The sequence below is a fragment of the Oreochromis niloticus genome, linkage group LG9 (genome assembly GCF_001858045.2).
Source record: "Oreochromis niloticus isolate F11D_XX linkage group LG9, O_niloticus_UMD_NMBU, whole genome shotgun sequence".
In the NCBI taxonomy this organism is placed as follows: domain Eukaryota; kingdom Metazoa; phylum Chordata; class Actinopteri; order Cichliformes; family Cichlidae; genus Oreochromis; species Oreochromis niloticus.
Window position 1 is genome coordinate 15,894,195 of NC_031974.2, and position 26,890 is coordinate 15,921,084.

Below are 26,890 nucleotides of genomic sequence, written 5' to 3' on the forward strand. Positions count from 1 at the left end.
GAGATAATCCACCTCTGACAACAATTTATACTTACACAAAAATCTAGTCTGACTGCCAATAGACCAAAGACCAATACCAAATACCAAAGACCTGGTCGCCTACACAGAGCAGAATGAGCACGCAAAACAAAAAAGGTTTGAGAGCAGAGGCAAGCAGCATGGAAAACTCAGATTTATCAGATAAACCAAGGATTAAGACATATAGTAAATGTAAAGTCCAGGTTATTTTAATTTAAAAAAATCTTTAAAACTCTGTTCAGTGTCATGACAAATGAACAAAGTTGAAAGCTACCACAGTCATTCTTCATTTTGTATGACTATTGTGTTCCTGACAGAAGTTCAGTTTGAACATTTAAGAAACTTATCTGGATCTATATCTATTGGTCTAAGCACCATAACTTGGTGTTTCTGCAGTTTGGAACCAAAGTGGTCAAAGTGCCACTCATTTCCCCCAATAGGAAGCAGGATTTCCTCTTGTCCTCTCTGTCTTCTGATTGGTGTCATTGCTCTACTCTTCAACTAAAGCCTCATAGTACTATCCTGCAAAAACATACATCAACAAAGTGCTACAAACCTCATTATATTGCTCAGGTCCTCACTGCAATCCTGTTCTTCTCAATCTCCCTTTGAATCTCACTTTAGTCTTGCACAATGCAATATGCTTTCAGGGTTCAAGCTCCAGGCACATTTTTAGCACATAATGTCTATTTACAACAGTTTAAAGTCAATGATGAAGTCAATAAAGGGAATTAATCCTGAAAAGGGTGCTTTGTGACATTTAAAAAACAAACAAACCCTTTTGCTTTCATTATGAGTCTTACCTGACACTTTAAGCTGACTTTCCTTTTCTTGCTGAATGGAAAGGTTAGATTGTTTGTTTCCTACTTCCTGCCTATCCTGCCAAAGTGCTGCAAAGCTTGTGGAATTTGTAGGCGTTTGACCAGGCATAACTACTCATGTGACAGGATATCCATCTGTCTGATTAAAAAGGGAAGGCACTGAGTCTCTGTACCACTGTTGCTCCATGTCACACACCTTTGCATACACCAGACCCCTTTGCTCATGACGGGAAATCTCTGCTACAGCCTCGTCCAACAGTAACTGCAAACTACGCAAGGATAATGTTGCCCTGTTTAAATTTTGCTGTGGTTCTCTGTGTCCTTCAAGTCCTCTGCATCACCGCTGATATAGGTATGTAACATGGAAACATTTTTGTTGGCTAATACGCTTGTGGCTTCATTTGAAAAACATATGCCATGTGAATGTGTTGCTGAATTTTCTTTTTGCTCTGCTCCAGACACAAGTAGCTTCCTGATCTTCAATGAAGATCACAACAAGTGCGTAAAGGTGGAGAGTGCCACGTCTATAACAGTGGCTGCTTGTGAGCCTCATGCCAAAGATCAACAGTTCCGATGGGTCTCTGAGTCTCGTCTCCTCAGTTTGTCTCTCAAGCTGTGTTTGGGTACAACAGCGATAAAAGACTGGGTGAAGGTGCAGCTCATGGAATGTGATGAGAGCAATGACCTCCAGCATTGGCAGTGTAAGAATGATACCCTCTTTGGCCTAAAAGACCAGGACCTGCACTTAAACTGGGGCAATCGCAATGAGAAAAGTGTCATGATCTACAAAGGTTCTGGGATGTGGAGTCGCTGGAGGATATATGGCACTCAGGGGGACCTCTGTTCAAAGGGATATCAAGGTAAATGGTAAATGGTAAATGGCCTGTATTTGTACAGCGCTTTACTAGTCCCTAAGGACCCCAAAGCGTTTTACACATCCAGTCATTCACTCATTCACACACACATTCACACACTGGTGATGGCAAGCTACATTGTAGCCACAGCCACCCTAGGGTGCACTGACAGAGGCGAGGTAGGAATGATGGGTACAAGAGCCTACAAAGATAGCTAAACTCAAGTGTGCTTTAGCTTTGTAGAAAGTTTAGAAATGTGTTTTAGAAGGTCCATGAACAATGCATGCTTTAAAGCTGTTGTTTTTAGGAATTTGTAAAGAACAATAATATAGTTCATTCTTCCATTAAAATTATAAATGCAAAATATTATAATCTGTACAAAGTAAACCAGGTTAAAAAAGTGCTATGGCTACAGATGAACTTACATCCATCCATCCATCCATTCGCTTCCGCTTATCCTTTTCAGGGTCGCGGGGGGCGCTGGAGCCTATCCCAGCTGTCATAGGGCGAGAGGCGGGGTACACCCTGGACAGGTCGCCAGTCTGTCGCAGGGCCAACACACAGGGACAAACAATCATTCACACTCACATTCACACCTAGTGACAATTTCGATTATCCAATTAACCTATCCCCACAAGCTGCATGTCTTTGGACGGTGGGAGGAAGCCGGAGTGCCCGGAGGGAACCCACGCAAACACGGGGAGAACATGCAAACTCCACACAGAAAGACCCTGGCCTGATGGTGGAATTGAACTCAGGACCTTCTTGCTGTGCGGCAACAGTGCTAACCACCGTGCCATGAACTTACATTTACCATCTAAATATCTGAAAGTATGTGGAAGGTTTTTTTTTATCTGATCTGAGTACAAAACTTGGCTTGGCTATAATAATATTTATTGAGGATTTTGTAGTTGTCTATGGAAAGTAACATAGTTCTTATTCTTTCCCCCTTCTTTTTAAATATTTGGACAGAGTATGAATGTTTTAGCACGTGTTAGAATACGTCATTGTTTGGAATGTAGCATTTGAGGATTTAAGCATTACGAAATTATGTTTTAAACTGCAGGTATAATTTTTAGAAAGTTTTTCTTGGACTAGAAGGGAGCTGGTTACAGCTGTAGAGAAACTTGCTGTTCTTACTAAAAGTGAGCACAGTCAGAGATCGCTGGTGAGACTGCATAATTGTCAGTGCAGCACAGATAATAAGCAGTGCTTATGAAGGCACTCTCTGTGCACAGCAGAGACAGCAAGTCTCAACTGTATAACTGGAATCCATCATGGATAGGTGAAAAACCCACACTTTTTAAAGCCTGGTAACTCAAACAACCAAAAGCTGTATTAAGTTTTAACATCCACCATCACATTCAGGTCAAGATAAAACTTTAGACTCATTTATCACACCTTATAAGCTATTTGCAAATTACAAGTATGAGTTTGCACACTTTAATGTACTTCTGGTTTGGAGTGATTTGCAGTGATTCTTGCTTACCATTTGCAACTTTTGCAGCACTTCCCAACATTTTGGAGTATTTTGGGAAAAATCCGTTTTCATCATGGGAACATGTCCATTACAAGCACAAGTCCATTTTCTAAATTTAAATGACTGACCTTAACCAGGGCAAGAAACCGAACACTGCTCCTTCTCGCCCAGCATCAGTAAACAAACTTGAGGGTAAATTGGCTGAAATCAATTGAATGAAGTTCTAAAACCTTAAGAAAGGAACCCTAAAAAGTTGGGAGGCAAACTCTCATAATTATCAATCACATGCTGGTGAAATGACTGCATGTCTCCATTATTTGTGTCTCCGCAGAGATATTCACACTAAGAGGAAATGCTTTTGGAGCCGCTTGTCAGTTCCCTTTTAAGTTCCACGAGAAGTGGTACGCCGAATGCACTAAAGACGGTCGTACGGATGGACAGCTGTGGTGTGCCACAGAGAGAGATTATGATAAAGTGGGAAAATGGGGATTTTGTCCAGCCAGAGGTAAGGAATGAAAAATCTCTTTAACCTGAAGGATGGTTACAGATGATCCAGTCCACTTTACATCTATAATATGAAGACAGAAATCCCTCCATGGTTACTTTTATCAAATCATGCACAAAAAATAGATTTTTTTTTATGAAGAATTCAGTGCTGCAGGCTTATTTTCTGACCCTCTCTCACCTCTTCCTCTCATGGACTGTCAACACGGCACTGTCCTCTGTTTCCTCTTTTCACAGGCTTAAGTTTCCCCTGGCACTGCTCTTAAACTGAGGCAGGAAAGCAACGGCAAAATAAATGGCTCTCATCTTACCAGACTGTTTTATAAAGTCAGAGTTCCGTCCCATCTAAGGCTGTAGAGGATGTCTCTTAAATTACATACTTTATATACTTTCTTTCTTTAAGTTCTTTAAATTCTTATTGATACTTTCTGTTCCTGTGTATCAGCTATTCCCAAAATTAAGACTGCTGTGGCCCACTTAAAAACCACAGACTCCCATTGGGCCCACCCAATCCTTAATCTTTCTTCTAATCAAAATACAAGAAAAATCAATGTATTTCTTTGAAAATGTTATTCAAAAAGCATAAACAACACAGGCTGTTGGCTATAAATTGCTAATGTTACCCAGTCAGTGTTAAGGCCCACCTGCCACACAAACCTCAGTACTATAATTTCACAAACTAACCACCTCTTATTAGTAGTTTTAATTAACTTTTTATATAAATAAATACATTTATATACATATGCAATTGCATATACTTGTAATTTCAAACTGAATTTCTCTTATTACTGCAGCACCACCTGCAGTACCTTCACTGCCCACCCCTCAGCTCACACTTCGCGAATCATTGTTATATATCAACGTGTCATTAAAACAGACTTGTTTTAAATTCTAATAGCACCCAATCTTCAGTCCATATTCAAACCATTCAGGGTAATAAAAAAAACTGAATCCCTCACTGTGTACTGAAGTCAGGGAGCGTTCAATGAATTTAACTTCCTGATGTAAGTCATTTCCAGCTGTGTAATAATTGATAGCGCTTTGTGTCTTTGCCATAATCTAGCATCCTCCTACTGGATCACTGACCCAGTCACAGGGGTTCAGTATCAATTAAACGCTCAGTCAGTGTTGACTTGGTATCAGGCCAGGAAGAGCTGCCAGCAGCAGGGAGCCGACCTCCTCAGCATCGTAGAGCTGCATGAGCAGTCATACATTTCAGGTACATAATCAGCCTTGTATCATCTGTGTTATATTGCTGATGATACATTAATTTCAAATGCATATTTTGACACAGGGTTAGCAAATGATTTGGGCTCATCTCTGTGGATTGGGCTGAACAGCTTGGATTTTGACAGTGGATGGCAGTGGAGCAACGGAAACCCTTTCAGATATTTAAACTGGGCCCCAGGTTAGTATGTCTTGGTATATGTCATGGAATTATTTGAGTTTTTTAAATACCTGGAGTACTTCAAAAGTACACCCTTTTATATTTAGCATTAACTAACCTGTGCTTCCCACAGGTCATCCATCATCAAACTCTGGGTTAAACTGTGCAACCCTAAATGCTGCAAAGGCCTCAAAGTGGGAGAGCAGCGTGTGCAGCAAGAAACTTGGTTACATTTGTCGTAAAGGAAATACTACCAGTCTGCCCTCGCCATCGAGTAAATCTCAGTTTGTTATGAGTCCGTATCTTTACAAAACAAACCTACAAAGAGTATGTTCTTAGCCCTTCTGGTCTCTATCCACAGCCAAACAGCCTGGCTTTTGCCCCAATCACTGGGTTCACTATGCAGGAAACTGCTACTATCTGGTGAGGACTGCAGAGATGTGGAGTAATGCTTTAGCTGCATGCCGCAAAGAAGGAGGAGATCTGGCCAGCATACATAACATAGAGGAGCAGAGCTTCATTATTTCTCAGTCTGGATACAGTAAGTGTGCAAGAAGATAACAACAAATAACAATATCCTGCTAAAGTACTGAAATATCAGAAAGTAAGTACTCTATCGTGACATAGAATAGGCCTACCTATTACATACCTACCTATAAATTAAAAGAAATAATTTTACATTTCGAGAAAATATGAAACTAGCCTTGCGCTAATTAGCTTAGCATAGCATTAGCTAGGTTGTACAGTATGAGCTTTGTAACAACCTATACCCGGCAGCACCTGCAAACCAGACTAAATAAATAAATAAATACATTTGTCATATTCATTAAACAGTGCTACTATAAAAACAGCCTGAAAGAGTAAGGAGACATATATGACCACTTTCCGTCTCTCTATATTTCAAACCTCAGTGCCGACAGATGTGCTCTGGATTGGCATGAATGACCAAAAGAACCAGATGCTCTTTGAATGGTCCGATCACTCACATGTCACCTTCACCCAGTGGCAGAGTGATGAGCCCTCTCATTTCACCAGCTTCCGAGAAGACTGTGTCCTGATTCAAGGAAAGGTAGCACAAATTCTTGCTAAATGACAATCAATATTGTTATACAGTTACTACTCTAAGACCCCTCTGTATTTCTTATACAGGATGGTAAGTGGGCAGATCACACGTGTGAGAAGTCCCATGGATATATGTGCAAGAAGAAGGCCTCAGCTAAACCAATTGGAGGCAGTCTAGCAGAAGTCAACAAAGGGTGCACGCTTGTGAGTTATGTGCTGTCCTTTAAATACAGGTGTAATTTAACAGAAAAGCCTTTATTCATCATTTTTTCTCCCTTTTTTAGGGATCAATCAGGTTTGGTTCATACTGTTATAACATCGGAGCTGAGAAAAAAACCTTTGAAGAGGCAAAGCAGGCATGCTCAGGGGCTGGTGCGAACCTGGTGGATGTGTCGGATAGGTATATTTCATGTTTAAATGTTTTCGTAATAGTTCAAATACCAAATATCCATCCATCTCTCCATCCATTTTGTTCAGCTTATCCGGGGCAGCAGCCCAAGCAGAGAAGCCCAGACCTCCCTCCTCCAGCTTGTCCGGGGGAACAACAAAGCATTCCCAGGTCGCCGAGAGATATAATCTCTCTAGCGTGTCCTGGTTCTGCCCCGGGGCTTCTTCCTGGTGGGACATGCACATAAAACCATAAAACCAGGAGGCGCCTAGGAAGCCCCTCCTGAGTGAGGTTTTATGGTCAGGTGCCCGAATCACCTCAGCTGGCTTCTTTCGATCTCGAGGAGAAGCGACTCTACTTTGAGCCCCTCCCGAATGGCCGAATTTCTCACCCTATCTCTAAGCGAGAGGCCCGCCACACTTTGGAAGAAGCCCACTTCTGCCACTTGTATCCGAGATCTCATTCTTTCGGTCACTACCCACAGCTCGTGACCATAGGTGTGGGTAGGGACGTAGATCGACCAGTAAATTGAGAGCTTTGCTTTTACACTCATCTCTCTCTTCACCACAACAGACCAGTACAGTGTCTGCATCACTGTGGCCGCTGCACCAATCCGTTTGTCGATCTCCTGCTCCCTTCTCCCGTCACTTGTTAACAAGACCCCGAGATACTTAAACTCCTCCACTTGGGGCAGGAACTCGTCCCTAACCCGGAGTGGGCACTCCACCCTTTTCTGGCTGAGGACCATGGCCTCAGATTTGGAGGTGCTGATTCTCTTTCCCACTGCTTCATACTCGGCTGCGAATCGTTCCAATTTGAGCTGGAACCCCATCAGCAGATGAAGCCGACAGAATCACATCATCTGCAAAAAGCAGAGATGAGATCCTGAGACCACCCAAGTGAAAACCTTCCACCACTTGGCTATGCCTAGAAATTCTGTCCATAAAAATAATGAACAGAATTGGTGACAAAGGGCAGCCCTGGCTGAGCACATCACCCACCAGGAACGAGTCCGACTTATTGCCGGCTATGCGGACCAAGTTCTTGCAACGGCTGTATAAGGACTGAATGGCCCGTAGCAATGGGCCAGACACCCCGTACTCCTAGACCACCACCCACAGGACCCCCCGAGGGACACGGTCGAATGCCTTTCCCAAGGAGGCTGAGGACTGTGATTCCCCTGTAGTTGGAACACACCCTCCGGTCCCCTTTCTTAAAGATGGGAAGCACCACCCCGGTCTGCCAGTCCAGGGGTACTGCCCCTGATCTCCACGCAACATTGTAGAGGCATGTCAACCAAGAAAGCCCTACAACATCCAGAGCCTTCAGAAACTCGGGGCGGACCTCATCCACCCCAGGGGCTCTGCCACCAAGGAGTTGTTTAACTGCCTCAGTGACCTCGCCCGCAGAGATTGGCTGGTCATCCCCTTCATCCCCCGACTCTGCTTTCTCCACGGAAGACGTGCCAGTGGGATTAAGGAAGTCCTCAAAGTATTGCTTCCACCACCAGACAATTTTCTCAGTCGAAGTCAGCAGCACTCCACCCGCACTATAAACAGTGCAGGTAGAACACCGCTTTCTCCTCCTGAGTCGCCTGACGGTTTGCCAGAATCTCTTCGAGGGAGTCCGAAAGTCTTTTTCCATGGCCTCTCCGAAATCCTCCCACACCCGAGTTTTTGCTTCAGCCACCACCCGCTGAAGTCCAATAACAAAACACGTGACTTGAGCATTGAAGTCTTCCAGTAGAACAACAGTGTCCCCAGGAGGACCACCCTCCAGTACCCCACCCAGGGACTCCAAGAAGGCTGGGTACTCTGAACCGCCACTCGGCGCATAAGCGCAGACGACGGTCAGGACTCGTTCCCCGACCTGGAGGCGAAGGGAACAAACCCTCTCGTTAGGGATGCACCGATCCCGATACTGGTATCGGGTATCGGGGCCGATACTGTAAAATGTGTGCGTACTCGTACTCGTAAAAGTCAACCGATACCATGAACCGATACTAATGTAGCCCGGATGGGAATTTAGAGAAGATACTCATAATTCCCATGGACTTGAACGCCACATAAGGTGTTCACAGTTCACAGAAGAGAACGGCATGGAGAGATGCACGAGGTTAGCTGAACCAAAGTGAGAGACTCGGCTAGTTTTACTGAGGTTAACTAGCACAAAAGAGTGTGTGACTAGAAAGCTAACCATGTGAGAGCTTCGCAACAGAGTGTGGGTGAAGTGACTTTTTGTTTCAATGGTCACACCACCGTGGAAAACTGTGTTTCCAGCCATGACCGCAGAGGCTAAAGGCTAGCCCGGACTGCTTGGTTGCGCCACGGAGGCAGGACTGTCGGAGAGCTGGACAGTGACTGGCTAACGCGCTGTAGCAGAGACAGCATCGGGTCCTCAGGGAGTGGATTTAGTGTGGGACTGGTGAACGGCGACCTACCGAGCAACGGAACTGTAAGTCAGACTTTTGTGCTCTTACTGGGGAGAAGAGGATTTTTCTCCATCGTCCGGCGTGAGCAGCAAACAGGCCTGCAACAAGTGTGAATGTGAGTGTGTGTGGGGCCCATGTGTGAATATTGTATGTTTAGTGGATTTATATAACGTGTTTTGGAGTGTATATTAGTGAGTCACTTACCAAAAGGTGATAACATAAGTTGGGTTGTTTAATGTAATTTGAAAGGGAATTATTTCATTTATACAGTGTATTTCATTTGGTTAAGGAATTGGAATATCATTTGAGTTTAAAAAAGGGATGTGTTGTACAGTATTTGTCTCTGCCCTTACGTTCAGTAAACGTTTCGTTTGTGTTAAAGAGTTGTCTGGGGTCGTTTCTTTACTACTGGTTAAGTTTAACTTGTGTGTGGTAGAAGTATCGGTTTTTGTACTCGGTATCGGCAAGTACTCAGATCCAAGTATCGGTATCGGATCGGTTTGAAAAAATTGGTATCGTTGCATCCCTACCTCTCGTCCACTGGGAGAAACCCCAACATACCGGCAGCAAGCCAAGGGGATACCAAGATACCCACCCTGGCCCGCCACCTCTCACCAGGGGCAACTCCAGACAGAGTCCAGCCCCTCTCCAGGAGGCTAGTTCCAGAGCCCAAGGTGTGCGTTGATGTGTGCCTGACTATATCTAACCGGTACCTCTCAACCACATGCACTAACTCAGCCTCCTTCCCCACCAGAGAGGTGAAATTCCGTGTACCAATTGCCAGTCTTGGTAGCCGGGGATCAGTCCTCCCCTCCTGGCCGCCACCCGGCTCACAATGCACCCGGCCCCTACGGTGCCTCCTGCGGGTGGTGGGCCTGCACCACCTTTGCTTTTTGTTCCATTGGTGGACCATACATTTTCAATATTGTGCAATAATTTTCATTTACGTAGTCATTAGAAGTTTAAACTAGATTAAAATTGGATTGCACAGTCCTCGCTCATATCATTGCTCAATTCTTGAGGAACATGGTTTCAGTTCTTTCTTCAGTTTTTCTTTTTGTTTATTTTTTTTTACAGGGGATTGCAAAAGAAATACCTGGACAAGGGTAGCTTTACTAGAGCTCTGATCACTTGATCGTGATCGCCTACTTTTACATAAAAATCCTTTAATATTAGAGCCTTCATCAGACTACTATGGACAGTACTGAACCATGACATGAAAATTTGTATGTCTGTTTTGGACTTTACAACTATTCCACACGTAATTTTAATGTAGAAATGTCACACGTATGCCAAACGTTCTGTTGGTGTATGTTTTCATGCAGATATGAGAATGCTTTTCTGGTCAGTTTGGTGGGCTTGAGACCAGAGAAGTACTTCTGGACAGGCTTATCCAACACAGAAGACAGAACCATGTTCAAATGGACGACTGAAAGAGCGGTCACGTTCACTAATTTCAATGTGGGAATGCCAGGTAGACTCTTTAACCTTATACACTCTTTAACTTATTACAATCCAGAGTCAGTTTTGATGTGTGTTTGGCATCACTGTCCTGTTGGAATACCCATTTGTGTCCAAGTTTGTGTCCATCTAGCCAATGATTTGAGGAGAAGTTGTACAATTTGGAAGAATTCACCCTTTGTGTAATGTAGCAGAACCATTGTCAGCAAAACAGTCCCAGAGCATATTGCTACCACCACCATGCTTGGCAGTTGATACAGTGTTCTTAATTTACTCCTCACCTTTACTCCTATTATTTTGGCTGAATAGTGGACAGCTTCAAATTTCAGTCGAGCTTGAAGGTGCTGATTTTTGAAACTGGCTTCACTATTGACAGTGAAACTGGGATTACAGCAGTTTCCAGTTCATGTCAAGATTCAGTCTTGGTGGTTCCTAGCTTGTTCCTGAACTAACTAAATTTCGTCTCAATTTAGGGAGAAAGTTAGGGTCTTCTTCCAGATTTTGGCAATGTGGTGACTAGGGCTGGGCCATATTATACCGTTCACGGTAATACCGGTATAATGTTAGGCAACGATAGGAAAATGAAATATTGCAATAGAATATGAGTAAAACGCGCATGCGCAGTGCCTTTGTTTTCATACGCACATGGCCGATTGTTGAGTGAAACAGATGAACCAGAATTGGTTTGTAAAAATGATGCAACTTCAATGATGAGGAACTGGTTTAGTGTTTGTCCGTCAGATACACGACAAAGCACATTTTTTTGCAGAACATGCAAGCGGGCCGTCGTTATTGCCGTGTTTGTCGGACTAAGCTCTTAAATCTGGGAGTAATCTGGGTCCTAAACTCCGTATCCTTCAGGTCAAACGAACACTGCAGCATCACTGAGAGTTAAAAATTGTCTAAATTCTTTCATCTTTAATAAAACGATCAGCATTACTGCTTTACCAGGTGTAACTATGAAGTTTAACTTCCAGGCATCCATGAAAACAGAATTTATTACACTTAACGGAGTTAGAAGTTAGCAGGAAGCTAGCGGAAGTTAGCTCGCTAGTTTCGCTAGTTACCTAAGCATGATATAGCATGTTCTGACTGAGAAATTTCTGAAAAAATTCAAACGTACAGCTCTGCTATCACTTCCAACATAAATGAAGACAGAAAACTAAACAGCAGTGACGTTTGTAGGGTTACTGAAGTTGGGCTACCTGGTATATAATGATGTGCTACGTGATCGCTAGCGACACAGCTATGTTAGCATAACATAAACAGTGAAGCTGGAGGACGAACACTAACACTTTTCCACTTATAAAAGTTAACGTTAAGGTTCCTGATAGTTAGAGACAAATGCAATCGCATGGCAGGATGCTGTAAACGGACCAAACTTCAGTCAGGAGAACAACTGAGATAATCCATCCACAATATGAGGTTAGTCATTAATATACTGTTACAACATGGGAATAGAGCAGTTGTGATAGAATACAGCATTAATGAATCAATGGTACAGAAGTGGAGGAAGCAAAAAGAATGAGTTGAGTAAAGTTTGATTTATCTGACTGCTTTGTTTCGCTTAATGTGCCTTATAATCCCGTGCACTTTATGGTCCGAAAAGTACGTACTGCACACTGCAGTTTAATGTTGCAAAGCACCTCTTTTTAACTTCAGTGGATATTATACATGGTTATGCTCAGGATATGTCAGACCATTTCTACTGGAAATGCCTTTTGGTTAAACTTTCAGCAAGGAATTTGCATTTGCACTGTTAAATTTTTATATAGCTTTAATGCACATAAAAACCAGCTTCTTGTTTAAGTGAAAATAAATGGAAGGTTGTCTTTTTGCGCTAGTAATGTTGTGGAGTTGTATTTTGTCTCGCATCAATTATATCGTCAGTTATATCGTTATCGCAAATTTTCAAATATATATCGTGATAAATATTTTTGGCCATATCGCCCTGCTCTAGTGGTGACACAGCTGAATAACTTGTACTTAAGCTAAATAATTTAAACTGATAATCTCGGAATCTGCAGTTGTTTAGAGACAGACCTTCCCAATCTACAGTTCTCCTTCTTCACTTCACTTGGTCTTTGCCATTGTTCTGAGTATGCTGTCATGATAATCATTGTCGTGTAATTCATGATCACTAATGAGAAGTTATGCTCAACATAGTTTCTTTCATGTATTTTAATTGAATCTAATCCTTATGCCTTTTACCTTACTCTAATAAAAGACAGAAAACAAGGATGTGTTGCCATGACAACTGGAGTTTTTGCTGGACTATGGGATGTTGTCAGCTGCAGTAACAAGGAGAAGTATATTTGCAAGAAACGTGCTGAGGGTGTGCAGACAACAACAGCTCCACCCACCACTCTGGCTGCGACTTGTGCTTCTGAGTGGACCCCAGTTGGCAAAGGGAACAAATGTCTCAAAGTAGGAGCACAAACTTAAGAACAATAACAAATTTGAGCCATTTCAGTAATAAAACACTTTCCCCCCCTTTTTTCACTCCTTAATAAAGGCGTACAAGAAACGTCAAGAGGAAAAGAAGACTTGGTCTGAAGCACGGGACTTCTGCAGGGCCATTGGCGGTGACCTCATAAGCTTCCACAGTCAACAGGAATGGAGACCGCTCAAGTATGTTTACTTGCACTAGCTAACAGCTTGCATATCTCAGAATTCATACTGGGTAAATCAACAAGTCAGATAATCAGTGCTTGTGTTTTTTACTTTCATACAGTTTTCTCTACTACAGTGAAAAATTTTGGATAGGCCTCAGCTTACAGGGAACCAATGGAGGTTTTGTCTGGAGTGATGGATCACCGGTACGTAGAAATTCAGAACAATCAGGAAAAGCTTTAATTATTACTGCTCTCATTTCCTGTCTAATTATGTATCTTTCTAAAAACTTTGACCTAGCTTGACTTTGAGTACTGGAACTATGGAGAACCAAATAACCACAATGACAATGAGCACTGTACAGAGATGGATTCTAACTTGAGAATGAGGTGGAATGATCGACACTGTGATGCCTACAATAGCTGGATTTGCCAGTTAAGCAAAGGTGAGACAGGCTGATTTTATCTTAGAATTTCAGCTCACACAGAGCCATATTTCCAAACATTTGGCGTTAAAGTAAAGCTTGGTAATATTTGTGGGTCTCGTTTATTTATTGTCAGGTGTGACTCCCAACCCCGAGCCTGTGATATCTGTACAAGGTAAGTTTAATTATTGTTCCAGAGAAAAGTCTAGTTGATTCAACAGATCTTTCTATTTCACTGAGAAATACAGTGTAGGTCAGTTGAGACACTATTTCTGTCTAGATTCAACGATGCCCTCTGCTATTACATTGATTGGTCTGAAATGTAAATGTATACCTCATTAATTTATTTATGGTTCTTGGAGGCTAAACCCTAAGGATTCTCTAATATTTCTGCCTTTTTTCTTTTCATAACTCATCTTAAAGAATCACAAAGCTGCTGGTATGACTGAACTTCCAATGACTGTTTTTGTTCTCTTTGCAGAATACAACACCACAGATGATGGATGGCTTCTATACAACGACAGCCAGTATTACGTGAACATGAACAAACAGAGTATGGAAGCAGCCAGAGCCTACTGCAAAAAAAACTTTGGTGAACTTGTGGTCATCACAGGAGAGAGCGAGAGAAAGTTTCTTTGGAAACAGGCAAGAAATATAGAATTTATTTCCAAACCTGATAACTCAAATCAGCACCTTTGTGCATTTTCTTTAAATGCTAAAATCCACAGAGTCTCTTTTTCCCTTTCCTCCTGATATAAAGTCTCATTTTATGTTTCAACAGATTTCTAGAGGAACACAAGGACAGTACTACATCGGCCTGATAGTGAATTTAGATAAATCGTTTAGGTAAATCAAAATGCATTATTTACCAGAAAAACACTACCTGTTTACAAACAACCTTTATCAAATGTTTAGGATTCTTGATCACTTGTTAATTCTGTACTTTTCATTTTAAGCTGGCTTGATGGCACCCCTGTAACTTACACCGCATGGGAACACAATGAGCCAAACTTTGCCAACAATGATGAAAACTGTGTGACTATGTACAACAGCATGGGTGAGTCTAATACAGAGAAAATCCATATTGTAATTTATGGTAAATGTTAGCTAAAAAATTAACCCCTAAATCCCTTGAAATGATTTGAAATTTAATTCAATTCATCATTTTCTGTAAATTGTTCGCATTTAGGGTACTGGAATGATATTAACTGTGGTATTGAGCTTCCTTCGATATGTAAGAGAAGCAACAGTTTTATCAATACAACAATGGCCCCGACCACAGCTCCCATAGGAGGATGTGCTCCAGAGTGGCTAGCTTTCCAAGGAAAGGTAAATATATATGTACTACACACAGATTATTCCAGGTAAATGTCTTTAATTAAACAAACAAATAAATGAATGAATAAATAAAAAGTATAGCAAAATATCCTGGCCAAGTTGATGTCTTCCCATTTGTTATTTTAGTATAAACGTCCTAATTAGATTTTATTTACACAGTGCTACAAATTTGTTGTGGGGATTAACAAAAACTGGCACGATGCCAGGACACACTGCATAAACCAGGGAGGAAATCTGCTTTCTATAACCAGTGAGAAAGAGCAAGGTGAGTGACAGGAGTGTTGCAAAGTGCAGTTCATGTTTAAACATATCGGTTATTTTATTTATTTTATTTATTTATTTATTTTTAGAAAGAGGGGCAATACATATTAATGAACATTTTAATAAATGTAAATATGCCAGATTATAGCCTTGGGCTAATTTCCATCTGATTCCATCTTGATTTTCATGTGTCACTAAATTACATTGCAATTGTTGATCATTCCTTTCTAGCCTTCCTAACAACACAGATGCTGAACTACCGGGAAGATTTTTGGATTGGTATGAATGATGTCAACTGGGACATGCGCTTTGTGTGGACAGATGGGAAAAGCATTTCATACACCAACTGGGCCATAGGGGAGCCAGCACCATCAACTCCAGGAAAATATTTTCATGAGGTTATTCACTTCAATTCAATTCAATTCAATTTTATTTATAAAGCGCCAAATCACAACAAAAGTCGCCTCAGGGCGGTTTATATTGTACAGTAGATAGCACAATAATAAATACAGAGAAAAGCCCAACAATCATATGACCCCCTATGAGCAAGCACTTTGGCGACAGTGGGAAGGAAAAACTCCCTTTTAACAGGAAGAAACCTCCGGCAGAACCAGGCTCAGGGAGGGGCGGCCATCTGCTGCGACCGGTTGGGGTGAAGATTTATTTTTCTGGGATTTTTTTTTTCTGTCTGTCACGTGCTTTAATTTAGTAAACAGATTGAATTAGACTGAATGCTGCCGATCCAGACAGCTAATATTAAATAAACAGTTTAGTTAAACAGTATGGTACATGTATGTGCCCCAGATGGTCCCAGTCACCTTAGCACAGGATTTAGGAAGAAGTATGATATTCAAAAGATCACTTTTAATTGCTGAAATGGTTGTATTTCTTTGTTATCCCATCCTTCCAAGTCAAGGTTTGGTCTAAAGCAGCGGTCCCCAACCTTTTTTGCGCCACTGACCGGTTTATGCCCGACAATATTTTCACGGACCAGCCTTGAAGGTGTCGCGGATAAATACAACAAAATAAAACTAGTACCGGTACCGAAAAAAAGATTTATTCATAACACACGTGAAAAGACCCAGGAAAACCGAGTTAACAATAAAAACGATAACAGAATTACGCTGAAAACCGATAAAAACCCTGAAAACCATACATTTCACACCTGAGCCTCAACTCTCGCTGTCACGGTTTGACATGGCAGACCGTGGGGATATGGGGAATGGAGGACCCAGGCGCGGTGCTCTTAGTACAAGCAGTGCGTTTATTTACAGTGATGGAAAAACATGACAATAAATCCCGTGCTCTCCCGACTCCCGTGACGTGTCCTCTTCCCAGTGTTAGTGCTCCTGTCTCCACTTCTCCGTGATGAGCACCCCGTGCTCGCTGCCCTCTCGTCTCTCGCTACTCCTGGGGACATAAGAGAGAGGCAGCTGTCAGACACACAATAATGCAGGAGACTCAAACTAAGAACTGGTCGAGAGACTAACGTGAAGCCACGCAATGATCCAGCGTCGGAGAGCGCTCCACCACACTCTCAAGTAGCTCCTCCGACGAGGCCTGATCAGCTGCAGGTGTGACATGGTCTTCAGGTGTGGCCAATCACCTGCCAGGGCCACACCCACACACACATATGCAGGGAGAACGAGGGACAGCAATACAAAATACATATATTATAATATTAGTCCAAAACTGCTCGGGGTCCCTGGGTCGCTCAGACCCAGGACCCTGACACTCGCGGCCTGGTACCAAACGACTCACGGACCGGTACCGGTCCGAGGCCCAGGGGTTGGGGACCGCTGGTCTAAGGAACATATACAATATTTAAAATCTTTGTTTCATAATCAGTAATATAGAAAGAAAAAAACAACTGCAGCTATGTTTCCAGTTATCGAGTTCAGGAGCCTATCCCAGCAGTCACAGGGTCAGAGGTGGTGCACACAGTGGCCTTTGCTGGGTGAACAGACACAGAGAGGTGGACAACCGTGCTCACAGCCAATTTAGAGTCATCAGTTAACCTAACCAGCACCACTTGTATCTACTTTTAGTTAAATAAGTAAATCTGTAAACTCTTTTACTACACCAGCCATTCTGCCTCCATCACACAGTGATTACACAGATTATGTGTGCATGCCCCAGTGGTAATATTTATGTAAGACTGTAAGGCAAACATTTACTTACTCAAACGGTCGGAAAAAAGAAATGTCAGCATACTGTCATCATAAAACCTTTTTTTTCTTCTTGACAGTCCTATGACTGTGTGATCATGATAGGCACCAGTGCCAGAAAAACTGGATACTGGAAGGTGGCTGACTGTCAGTCAGAATATGGCTTCATCTGTAAAAGAAAAATTGGTGAGTAATAAACTAGCGAGGCCACACTATCAGTAAAGCCTGCTGTTAAATTTAAAGGCGCTCTGTATTATCCTTATTTTCTCTTATAGATACTGTTTATACAAATGTATTATGCAGCTTATCTCTATGAGTCACAAGATCAAGCTTCAGACAACTTTTTTAACTCTTGGATCTGTGTGATGTCAGTGACTAACCCTAATATGGTCATGTTGCCTATGGCCACAATAGCCCTATGCCAAGCAGTTCAAGCCTGTTGTTTGTAACAGTCAGCCAATCAGAACAATCAGTTTACAGTTAGCTTAACAATACCCAGCATAATCAAAAATGATTTCAACATTTAAATTATTTAAAAGTGTGACTTGTCATTAATTGTTGAATGATGGCAGTTGAGAGGACGCTGAATCATGATGTTGAAACAGGCATTACAACAGAAATGTGTCCATTACACTGCAGAGCAGTACAGCGGCATGAAAAACAAAAGAAAAACACACAGAGAATGACCAGGAGCCAAACAGGAAGCACAACCAGAAGCAAAACAGATGATCTGACAAAAAAAGACGGGGTCAAAACAGGACTCTGTATACACGCACGATCTGATATCGTCGTGTTGGTGTTGTTCCCAGATCATCATACTAAATGTTGTTCCAGGATCAACATTGCAAGTGACCAATCAGAATGTTGTGACGTCATACTTTTGCGACTTCGGGAAAAACCACCGTAAAACAAAAAACTGTACTTAAGCTGCGAGAAACTGCCTCTGTCCACCGCTCAACGGACCCTGACCCTAACCCTAACCCTTTAATAAACGGTAAGCAGAATTGATATTGTCCTTGCAACATTGGAATTTCATAAATGCACGAATGGCTTGACGCGCAAAAGAATAACGTCACAACAATGTGATTGGTCACTTGCAATGTTGAACCTGGAACAACATTTTCATGATGATCTGGGAACAACACCGACACGACGATATCAGATCATCCCTGTATACACAGGGGGCTGCTGAGGATGAAAAACAGGTGGAAGAAGGTCAATGCACAGGAGCAAGTAATCAAACAGAAGTGAAAACAATGAGAGAAACAGGAGGGATGAAAAGGCAAAGTGGAAAATAATTACATTTTGTGTAGTCAAACTTGAGTTGCAAAGCCCTTACATAGACATTTCTTGTGACTATGATTACCAGCTAATGTGTGTCATTTACTCAGATTCACAAATTGCTGTCAAACCCACCACTGTGTCACCAAAGACCTTCTACAAGCTCGGCAATGACTCCTACAAAGTGGTGACCCAGAAAATGCGCTGGGATGAGGCCAGGAGGCAGTGCCAAGCAGATGATGCAGAGCTGGCTAGCATCCTGAGCCCCGTAGCACACGCATACGCCACCTTGCAGATTCTCAAGCTCAACGAGCCTTTGTGGATTGGCCTCAACAGCAATGTGGTAGGGGTCTACCTGTTACAGCTTATTGCTGGTTCAAGCAGGATTTCAAGTTGAGATTTTGACCTTGTTTCTAGCTCTGTGTCAGTTTTCATCAATTTCATTCTTTCACAGACTGGTTTTCACTTCAAGTGGGTGGATAACTGGGCTCTGTCTTACACCAAATGGGGCAAAAATGAACCTAAACATAACTACGCCTGTGTGTATGTAGACGTGGACAAAACATGGAAGACTGCACCATGTACCAATACCTATTATTCCCTTTGCAAAAGGTCACCAGGTGAGACATTCTCTCTTTTACACTTTGTACACACACACTCTGCATAATTAGCAGGCAGCTCATAAGACTGGCAAGAAACCTGCTCCTTTGTTTTTCAGTTGTAGCTCCCAGTGCTCCCCCGCAGCTTCCTGGAGACTGTCCACAATCAACAAGCAGGAGAACATGGATACCTTTCAGAGGCCATTGTTATTCCTTCTTCAGCTCAGTGACCAACGACTGGGCCCATGCCTCAACTGAATGTATAAAAATGGGTAAGTTACAAATAATTCAATGTAAACAGAGAATTATGTCCATGTTTATGACCTTTAACATTTAACTGTTGTATCATGTTTATCAGGTGCTTCACTAGTGAGTATTCAGGACCCTATTGAGAGTAAATTCATAGAAGAGAATGTGGAGATTCTCCAGGACAGTGCCAAAACTTTTTGGATTGGCATGTATAAAACCCATGAAGGTGAGGTTAAATTCAGTGTAATATATACATGTATATACACACCGACACATTGGATATGTATTGATAAATTAACATGTGTCTCTGCTTCAGATAAGTGGATGTGGATCGATAACAGCCCTTTGGACTATACCAACTGGAATTCAGGAATGGCAGAGTCAGAGTCGTGTGTGTACATCAATTCTTACACTGGTCTGTGGAGTACGACATACTGCAGATTGTCATTTTCTTACATCTGCAAAACACCAAAAGGTAACTTAAATAAGCTTTTTAAAAAAAAAATTAAAAAAAATTCAAATAAGCCTTGTATGTATTTATTTATTTATTTACTGATTTATCATTTTTAGTTATTAAACCTACAGAAAAGCCTCCATTTGTTGGTAAGTTGATAAAAATATATAACATATATTTTTTAAGTTTTCAAATCTGAGTAATTTCACTGCTCCAACTCTATGTTTTTGCCTCCTCAGCCCACGTCATCCAGGAAACTACACATGGGTCCGCTGGCATCATTGTGGCTATAGTATTAATTGTAATCGCCATAGTTGGACTTAGTGCCTTCCTCCTGTTCCGTAAAAGGATACCTAGGATACCTGCCCCCAACCTGAGAGAATCCACCTTTGACAACAAGTTATACTTCAACAATCCAAACCGAGCAGCGGTGGACACCAAAGGGCTGGTCGCGAACATCGAGCAGAATGAGCAAACATAAAAAGGCAGGAGAGGATTGGCAATCAACCCCATGAAAATTAGATTTCTGTCTTTATTTCATGCTTATATTTCGGATCACTTCTGTGGAAACTGGAATTGTTTGGTGTTTTGCTGTGTTTTTTTAGGAATTGTACGATTTGTATCAAAGATTGTTATTACAAAATATTGGGTTTTTGTTTTTCATGATAATGTGATATGTGAAATGTATACAGATTTTTTTGTTTTGTTTTACTTTTATAATCAACATAAAGAATGATGAGAATGACAAAAAGTGAATGTGATTTTTAGTGCAATTTGACAAATCTAAGTTGGAATGCTCTCTGCATCCATTTTATGGCATTTAAATTAAAAAAATATCAAAGCATGAAAATTGTTTTCCATTTTTTTGCTTTTAAATGAATGAATAGAAACATAATAATTATATTCAGCTGTGATATACATGAAGACTGGGCTGGTTTCCACTAAGTTATGGTAAACATCAACATGGGAATCCAATGCCATTGCAGGTAACATGCTTAGTTTTCACTGTGATGTTTATGTAACCATGTGTAGAAAGGAAAGAAAGCGAGGTCCTTCTCCATCAGGTGGAGAGCAGCTAATCATCTGATGGCATGGAGGTGGTAAGTAAAGGTGGACAAAAAAACGTTTTATTTATAAAGCCACTCCAGGGTGTTCGGGATAACAAAAAAGCATGCAGAGGAAAGTAGCAGTCCACAGTATATTAAGCCTACAGTCACCATGGTCTTAAGCTAAGTCCTCAATAAATCATTGGAATAATAAGCCTTTCATTGGTATTGCCTCAATATGAATAACCTGTTGATGGGTCCAACTCCATGGCCATGCCTGGCAAAAACTTCAAAACGGCCCGCTGGATGTCATGGGAAACTGATGGAGGGCATATTTTTTGGAGCTTTAATTGCAATTTTACAACTTTCACAGCTTTTTATACTGATGGGGATCTCTCCCATTGCCATTCATATTACACCAAATTAAGTAAGTAATAGATAAACAGTTAAATAACAGAAAAGTCACAGATATTTTCTGTGAATTGACAAAAATCTTTGTTTTATCATTACAGGACAATGAGTTATTTACATGCTTTTTTTCCCTTACAGTTTTAATTTAAGAGTAGTGTTGACAGATTTCTTTCATTATTCAATGGCACCTACACCTTCGTGTTATTGGTCCTACAGATACCAGGCTGGGTCTGACCCTCCACTCTCCTACCATTATGAGAGGTGCCGCCAGTCTTACCCTGGCACAGATTCCCATGGCAGTATTGGGAATTCTGGCAAAAAATCTATACCTTCCACAATAATAGTACAAACCTGCACAAGCCCGCAAGCCCACCTGTGTTGGTGCCACTGCGAATGCTGTTGCACCAGTCTGGGTCAGTGGCTCCATAGTTAACTCATGCTGAGTTCCTGGTGAAATTAAAACAGGTTCTCATGTTCCCTGGGGGAAAAGGGACCAGTTACAGTGTTATTGTCTATGGGTGGAAAAAGACCAGCTAACATGGTACAGTTAGTCGGGGTTGCCTGTTTAGTTAAGTTGAGCATGCCGTTGAACCCCCATTTATCCTCTGGATACATAGGGGCAGATTCAGTATACAGATGTGGTCTAGCAGCTGCACAAGCCACACAGTGCCCCACCTGCTGTTCTCAGGCAGTCTAGCCATCCAGTCTAGCCGGAGAGTAGTATCTCTATAACCTGTGGCTCTTTCAATCACGTCTAATGGTTTCAACTGAGTGTAGTCTACTGTGACTACCTTACCTCGTCCCAGGTATTCTTCTGGCCCTGGGGGTGTTGGGGCTGAAGAGAAGGTACCCGCTGGTCTAGGGCTCGGTTTCGGTGGGAGCATTTTAAAATTCACCTTCACCGTACCGTATGGGTCTGCACCTATAGCATCAACTCCCAGAACTATGTAAAGCGGGGAGTTTGGTTTATAACTTGAGGGACTCTGTCCCCAGCCTCCTATGGACATGGTTATAGGATTCTGAGACAGGTTATCCAGTGATACCACGTTTCTCCTTTGCCCTTCAGCCGCACAGCATGGGAGGTCCTTTCCACCACCTCGAATGGTCCTGTCCACCTTGGCCCACTTTCTTTTGATCACCCTCAGCAACATCCACCGGGACTCTGGCAGCGTGCTTCCTTCAAGGGCCTTACGTCTCTCTCCAACCTGTTTAGTGAAACTAGACACAAGAGCTTTTAGTTCCCTAAATTGCGTTTCTAAGTTTCCACGTCTTTCTGAACTCTGCAGTGGCCCTGGGAACTGTCTTCCTGTCATCAGTTCGTAGGGAGTAAATTTGTAGGGAGGTAGGGAGTAATTTTAATTCATCTTCTCCAACTTCCCTTGGGACTGTGGGTGATAAATTGTCCCAAATTTGTGTTGCATCCCTAGCATGGCTTCCACCTTTTGTAGATCAGCGTTGTTGAAGTGAGTCCCGTTGTCTGATCTTACCTTCTCAGGAAATCCATACCTGGGTATGTAGTTATTTATCAAACACTTGATGACGGATCTACCATCTTCCGTTTTAGTGGCCCATGCTTCTGGCCACCCAGTGAACGTGTCCACACATACCAACCTCTAGCCCGTACCTGCATCACCACGTCTGTGAAATTAATGACGATTTCCTGTCCAGGTCTCGTGTTTAGGGCAAAAGCCCCCATCTCCAGCCTCACAGTAGGTCATGGGTTGTACTGGGTGCACGTTATGCAATTCTTCACGTGTAACTTTAACACGTCTCTTAGGAAGGGATGCCACCAACGGCACAGGTTCCTTTCCATCTGTGCCACCCCTACATGCCCTAGTCCATGTGCTTCCTCCAGGGCTCCTTTCCTGATCATGGGCGGCAACACTGGTCTCCTGTCTGGTCCCCTCCATAGACTCTCTGTTTTCATTGCTCCCCTTTGTTTCCATGTAGTCTTTTCCTGGGGGCTGGCCCCCTTTTGAACTTCTACGATTGCCTCTTGAGTGAGCTCCGGTCGGCCTTCCCATTAGCTTCCCATACTTACCATTTGCAATTTTTCACTCTCTTGGCTTCCTGGTCTTCCCTGTTGTTCCCTTGGGCCACTGGTGAGCTGGATGTCATGCTTCCACTGATGTGATTGCCACCACTGTTGGACCCTGGAGTGCCCCCTCCAGCTGTTTCTTTTCTTTCTCATGTTTGATGGGTTGGTTGCCAGCTGTCAGATATCCGTTTCTCTTTCATAGTCCTTTCTTTTTATAATTAACCTTTTGTCTCACCGCCCCCAGCTGGAGCTTCAAAAGCTGCTTCTCCAGCTCCTTCAGTTCATCTTTTTCGTTTTCCTGCCTCATCTTTAGTTTCATGATCATGCATCGAGCTGCCACTGCTCTAAAGTCCCCCGAGGATAGTTGCTGACCTGTTGTGAGCTTATCCAGCTGTCGCAGCCACATAGCACCTCCCTCCGACACTGGGGGCATCTGATCCGCCAGTGCCTTCAGCTGATCCAAAATGCTGCAGCAAGGGTACTGACAGGGACTAGAAAGAGAGAGCATATTTCTCCTGTTTTGGCTTCCCTTCATTGGCTTCCTGTTAAATCCAGAATTGAATTCAAAATCCTGCTCCTCACATACAAAGTCTTAAATAATCAGGCCCCATCTTATCTTAATGACCTTGTAGTACCATATCACCCTATTAGAGCACTTCGCTCTCGCTCTGCAGGCTTACTTGTTGTTCCTAGAGTATTTAAAAGTAGAATGGGAGGCAGAGCCTTCAGTTTTCAGGCCCCTCTTCTGTGGAACCAGCTTCCAGTTTGGATTCGGGAGACAGACACTATCTCTGCTTTCAAGATTAGGCTTAAAACTTTCCTTTTTGCTAAAGCATATAGTTAGGGCTGGACCAGGTGACCCTGAATCCTCCCTTAGTTATGCTGCAATAGACGTAGGCTGCCGGGGATTCCCATGATGCATTGAGTTTTTCCCTTCCACTCACCTTTCTCACTCACTATGTGTTAATAGACCTCTCTGCATCGAATCATATCTGTTATTAATCTCTGTCTCTCTTCCACAGCATGTCTTTATCCTGTTTTCCTTCTTCACCCCAACCGGTCGCAGCAGATGGCCGCCCCTCCCTGAGCCTGGTTCTGCCGGAGGTTTCTTCCTGTTAAAAGGGAGTTTTTCCTTCCCACTGTCGCCAAAGTGCTTGCTCATAGGGGGTCATATGATTGTTGGGCTTTTCTCTGTATTTATTATTGTGCTATCTACTGTACAATATAAAGCGCCTTGAGGCGACTTTTGTTGTGATTTGGTGCTATATAAATAAAATTGAATTGAATTGAATTGCCTTTACATGTTCTATGTTTAGTGGCTTATACCTCACTCCTCCATTTCCCTGAACTAATGGAAATGCGTGACCTTGAGCCGTTTGGGATCTGGTCATCATCGCATTCCCCATTCTGCCATCTGTGTAGTTCCTCAAAGCACGCTGAGAGTCTTCCAAGCTCTGCTCCACTAAGGTTGTGATTTCCTCTAGGTTTGCCAAAGGTGTGTGGCCTCCCACAAATTTCTTCCCGCTCCTCCTCTGGGGGTCGCTCACGTTGGTCTGTCGGAAACTCCCGGGCCAGAACTCTCTCTCCGTCATCATCTGGCTCAAGGGATAGATAATCCATACAAAGAAGTTCGAAGACATAAGTAGCAGAAATGTTCTCCAAAGGTGCGGCCTTCTGAGGCACAGCCTTCCTCCTGAAACAGCGTTCGCACTTTTTGCACTTTTCCTCAATGTCTCTGGCCATCCTCACCCAGTAGAACCTGGCACGAGCAAGTTGAAGTGCACGCTCAGGACCAAGATGGCCAACATCATGCACTCCTTGCAGTGCTCTCTCTCTGAACTGTTTGGGTAAGACCAACTGATAGATCAGATTCCCTCGCTCACACCACTTCCTGTACAGGACATAATCCCTGAGTTCAAGTTTTTTCCACTCCCTGAGAAGAAGTTTGACATCAGGATATTCAAGGGTTGTCTCTCTGAAACTGGGTTTTACAGCTCTCCTCAAAAGGGTGATGACACGTGAGAGAGACAGATCATTATTCTGAGCATTACACCAGTCAGTTAGCCATGGATGGTAAAGTGTCCTCACCAAAAACTTCAGGCACTACAGAGGGGTCGACAACGAGAGACTTCGCAATGACAGGTTGCTCTGAATGAGGGTGATGTTCATCTTTAAACATCGGAAGATGACGTTGACATAATGCAGAGAACACTTCATGATCCATGTCATCTCCTGCTTCCATGAACCGTTTTGTCCTCTATTCTCTCTCGTTCTTTAGTGAAAGCTTCATCTTCAAGAGGCAAACCTTGAGGCCGCCGGGATAACCCGTCTGCATTGCGGTTGGCCTGTCCTGCTCTGTACTTGATGGTAAACTGGTAAGTAGATAGAGTGGCTAACCAGCGATGTCCAGCAGCATCTAACTTTGCAGATGTCAAGACGAATGTGAGGGGGTTGTTGTTGGTAAGTACAGTGAAACTTGACCCATAAAGGTAACCACTGAAACGGCCCATTTTAAGGCCAAGAATTCAAGTTTGTGCGTGGGATAGTTTCTGTCGCTCCTGGAAACACCTGACTGGGGTACAGGACAACTCTGAGCTTCCCCTCCTGCTCTTGATAGAGCGATGCCTCGAACCCCTCACGACAAATGTCAGTATGTACAACATATGGTAGTTGTGGATTTGCAAAGGCAAGGATGGGCGCAGATGTCAGTTTATCGATCAGAGTTCTGAATGCACTCTCACACTCGAGAGTCCACTCCTCACTGAGCAGTGCATTAGCGCTTACAAGAGGCGTGAGGCGCTCCCTCTTGTACACTTTGCCTCTTTTCTTTGGTGGATAGTAGCCTCCTGTCAGGCTATTGGGAGATTTGGCTATCTGGGAATATCCTTCGACAAACCGCCAATAATACCCAGCGGAGCCTAAGAAACATTATAGCTCTTTCCTATTCGAATGACCAGGCCAGTCTCTCAAGGCAGATATCTTGTCAGGGTCAGTATGAACCCCTCATGCATTGATGACATGACCAAGATACTTGACCGACGCTTTAAAGAAATTACATTTCTTTAAGCTTTAGACCAAAATCTTTAAGACCGTTCAGCACCTTCATGAGTCATGCTTCGTGTTCTTCCAATGTGTCTGAAAAGATGATCAAGTCGTCCAGAAATACCAATACCTCACTGAGGTGCAAATCACCGACACACCATAAGGCGCTGAAAGGTGCTTGGCGCATTCATGACACTCTGAGGCATGCGATTGAATTCAAAGAAGCCTAGGGGACATGTGAAAGTGGTTTTATGCTTGTCTTCGTCAGCTAGCTTAACCTGGTAATAACCAGGTCCATCCAATCTGATAGTTCGAGCGTTTAGCTTCCTGCAGTCGATGCATAGCCTGATAGAGCCATTCTTATTTCGGACTATGGGGATGCAAAAGGGCTCTGTCACTCTTTAATGATTCCTGCATCAAGCAGTTCTTTAAGATGTTGCTTAACTGCCTCCCTGTCACTGGGATGAATAGACCTTGGCCTCTCCTTAAAACAGAGGTTCCCAAAGTGTGGGGCCCGCCCCCTAGGGGGGGGCGCAGAGCCATTGCAGGGGGGGGGGGGC

The 26,890-nt window shown here is 42.9% G+C and overlaps 2 protein-coding genes across 3 annotated transcripts; one reads left to right on the forward strand and one right to left on the reverse strand.

The window, feature by feature from the left end:
- Window positions 1–1,001: 1,001 nt before the first annotated feature.
- On the forward strand, window positions 1,002–20,643 carry LOC100695895 (macrophage mannose receptor 1). Of its 2 annotated transcripts, none has more exons than XM_019363077.2 (30): window positions 1,002–1,191; window positions 1,298–1,699; window positions 3,505–3,678; window positions 4,741–4,896; window positions 4,972–5,085; window positions 5,198–5,338; window positions 5,426–5,605; window positions 5,976–6,133; window positions 6,214–6,330; window positions 6,411–6,526; window positions 10,271–10,419; window positions 12,634–12,833; window positions 12,922–13,037; window positions 13,141–13,225; window positions 13,320–13,464; window positions 13,580–13,618; window positions 13,925–14,088; window positions 14,225–14,289; window positions 14,400–14,500; window positions 14,633–14,772; window positions 14,941–15,046; window positions 15,274–15,440; window positions 17,291–17,396; window positions 18,602–18,834; window positions 18,946–19,111; window positions 19,210–19,362; window positions 19,449–19,565; window positions 19,656–19,814; window positions 19,910–19,942; window positions 20,033–20,643. In XM_019363077.2, the coding sequence occupies exons 1-30, from the start codon at window positions 1,122–1,124 to the stop codon at window positions 20,272–20,274; spliced, it is 4,314 nt and encodes a 1,437-aa protein (XP_019218622.1). In that variant the 5' UTR covers window positions 1,002–1,121; the 3' UTR covers window positions 20,275–20,643. The 2 variants fall into 2 exon arrangements, with proteins under 2 accessions (XP_019218622.1, XP_019218623.1); XM_019363078.2 differs by having other exon boundaries at window positions 13,144–13,225.
- LOC112847802 (uncharacterized) lies at window positions 7,488–10,171 on the reverse strand. Its single transcript, XM_025910225.1, has 2 exons — window positions 9,476–10,171; window positions 7,488–8,405 (listed from the first exon to the last, which is right to left on the reverse strand). The coding sequence occupies exons 1-2, from the start codon at window positions 9,856–9,858 to the stop codon at window positions 7,532–7,534; spliced, it is 1,257 nt and encodes a 418-aa protein (XP_025766010.1). The 5' UTR covers window positions 9,859–10,171; the 3' UTR covers window positions 7,488–7,531.
- Window positions 20,644–26,890: the final 6,247 nt, after the last annotated feature.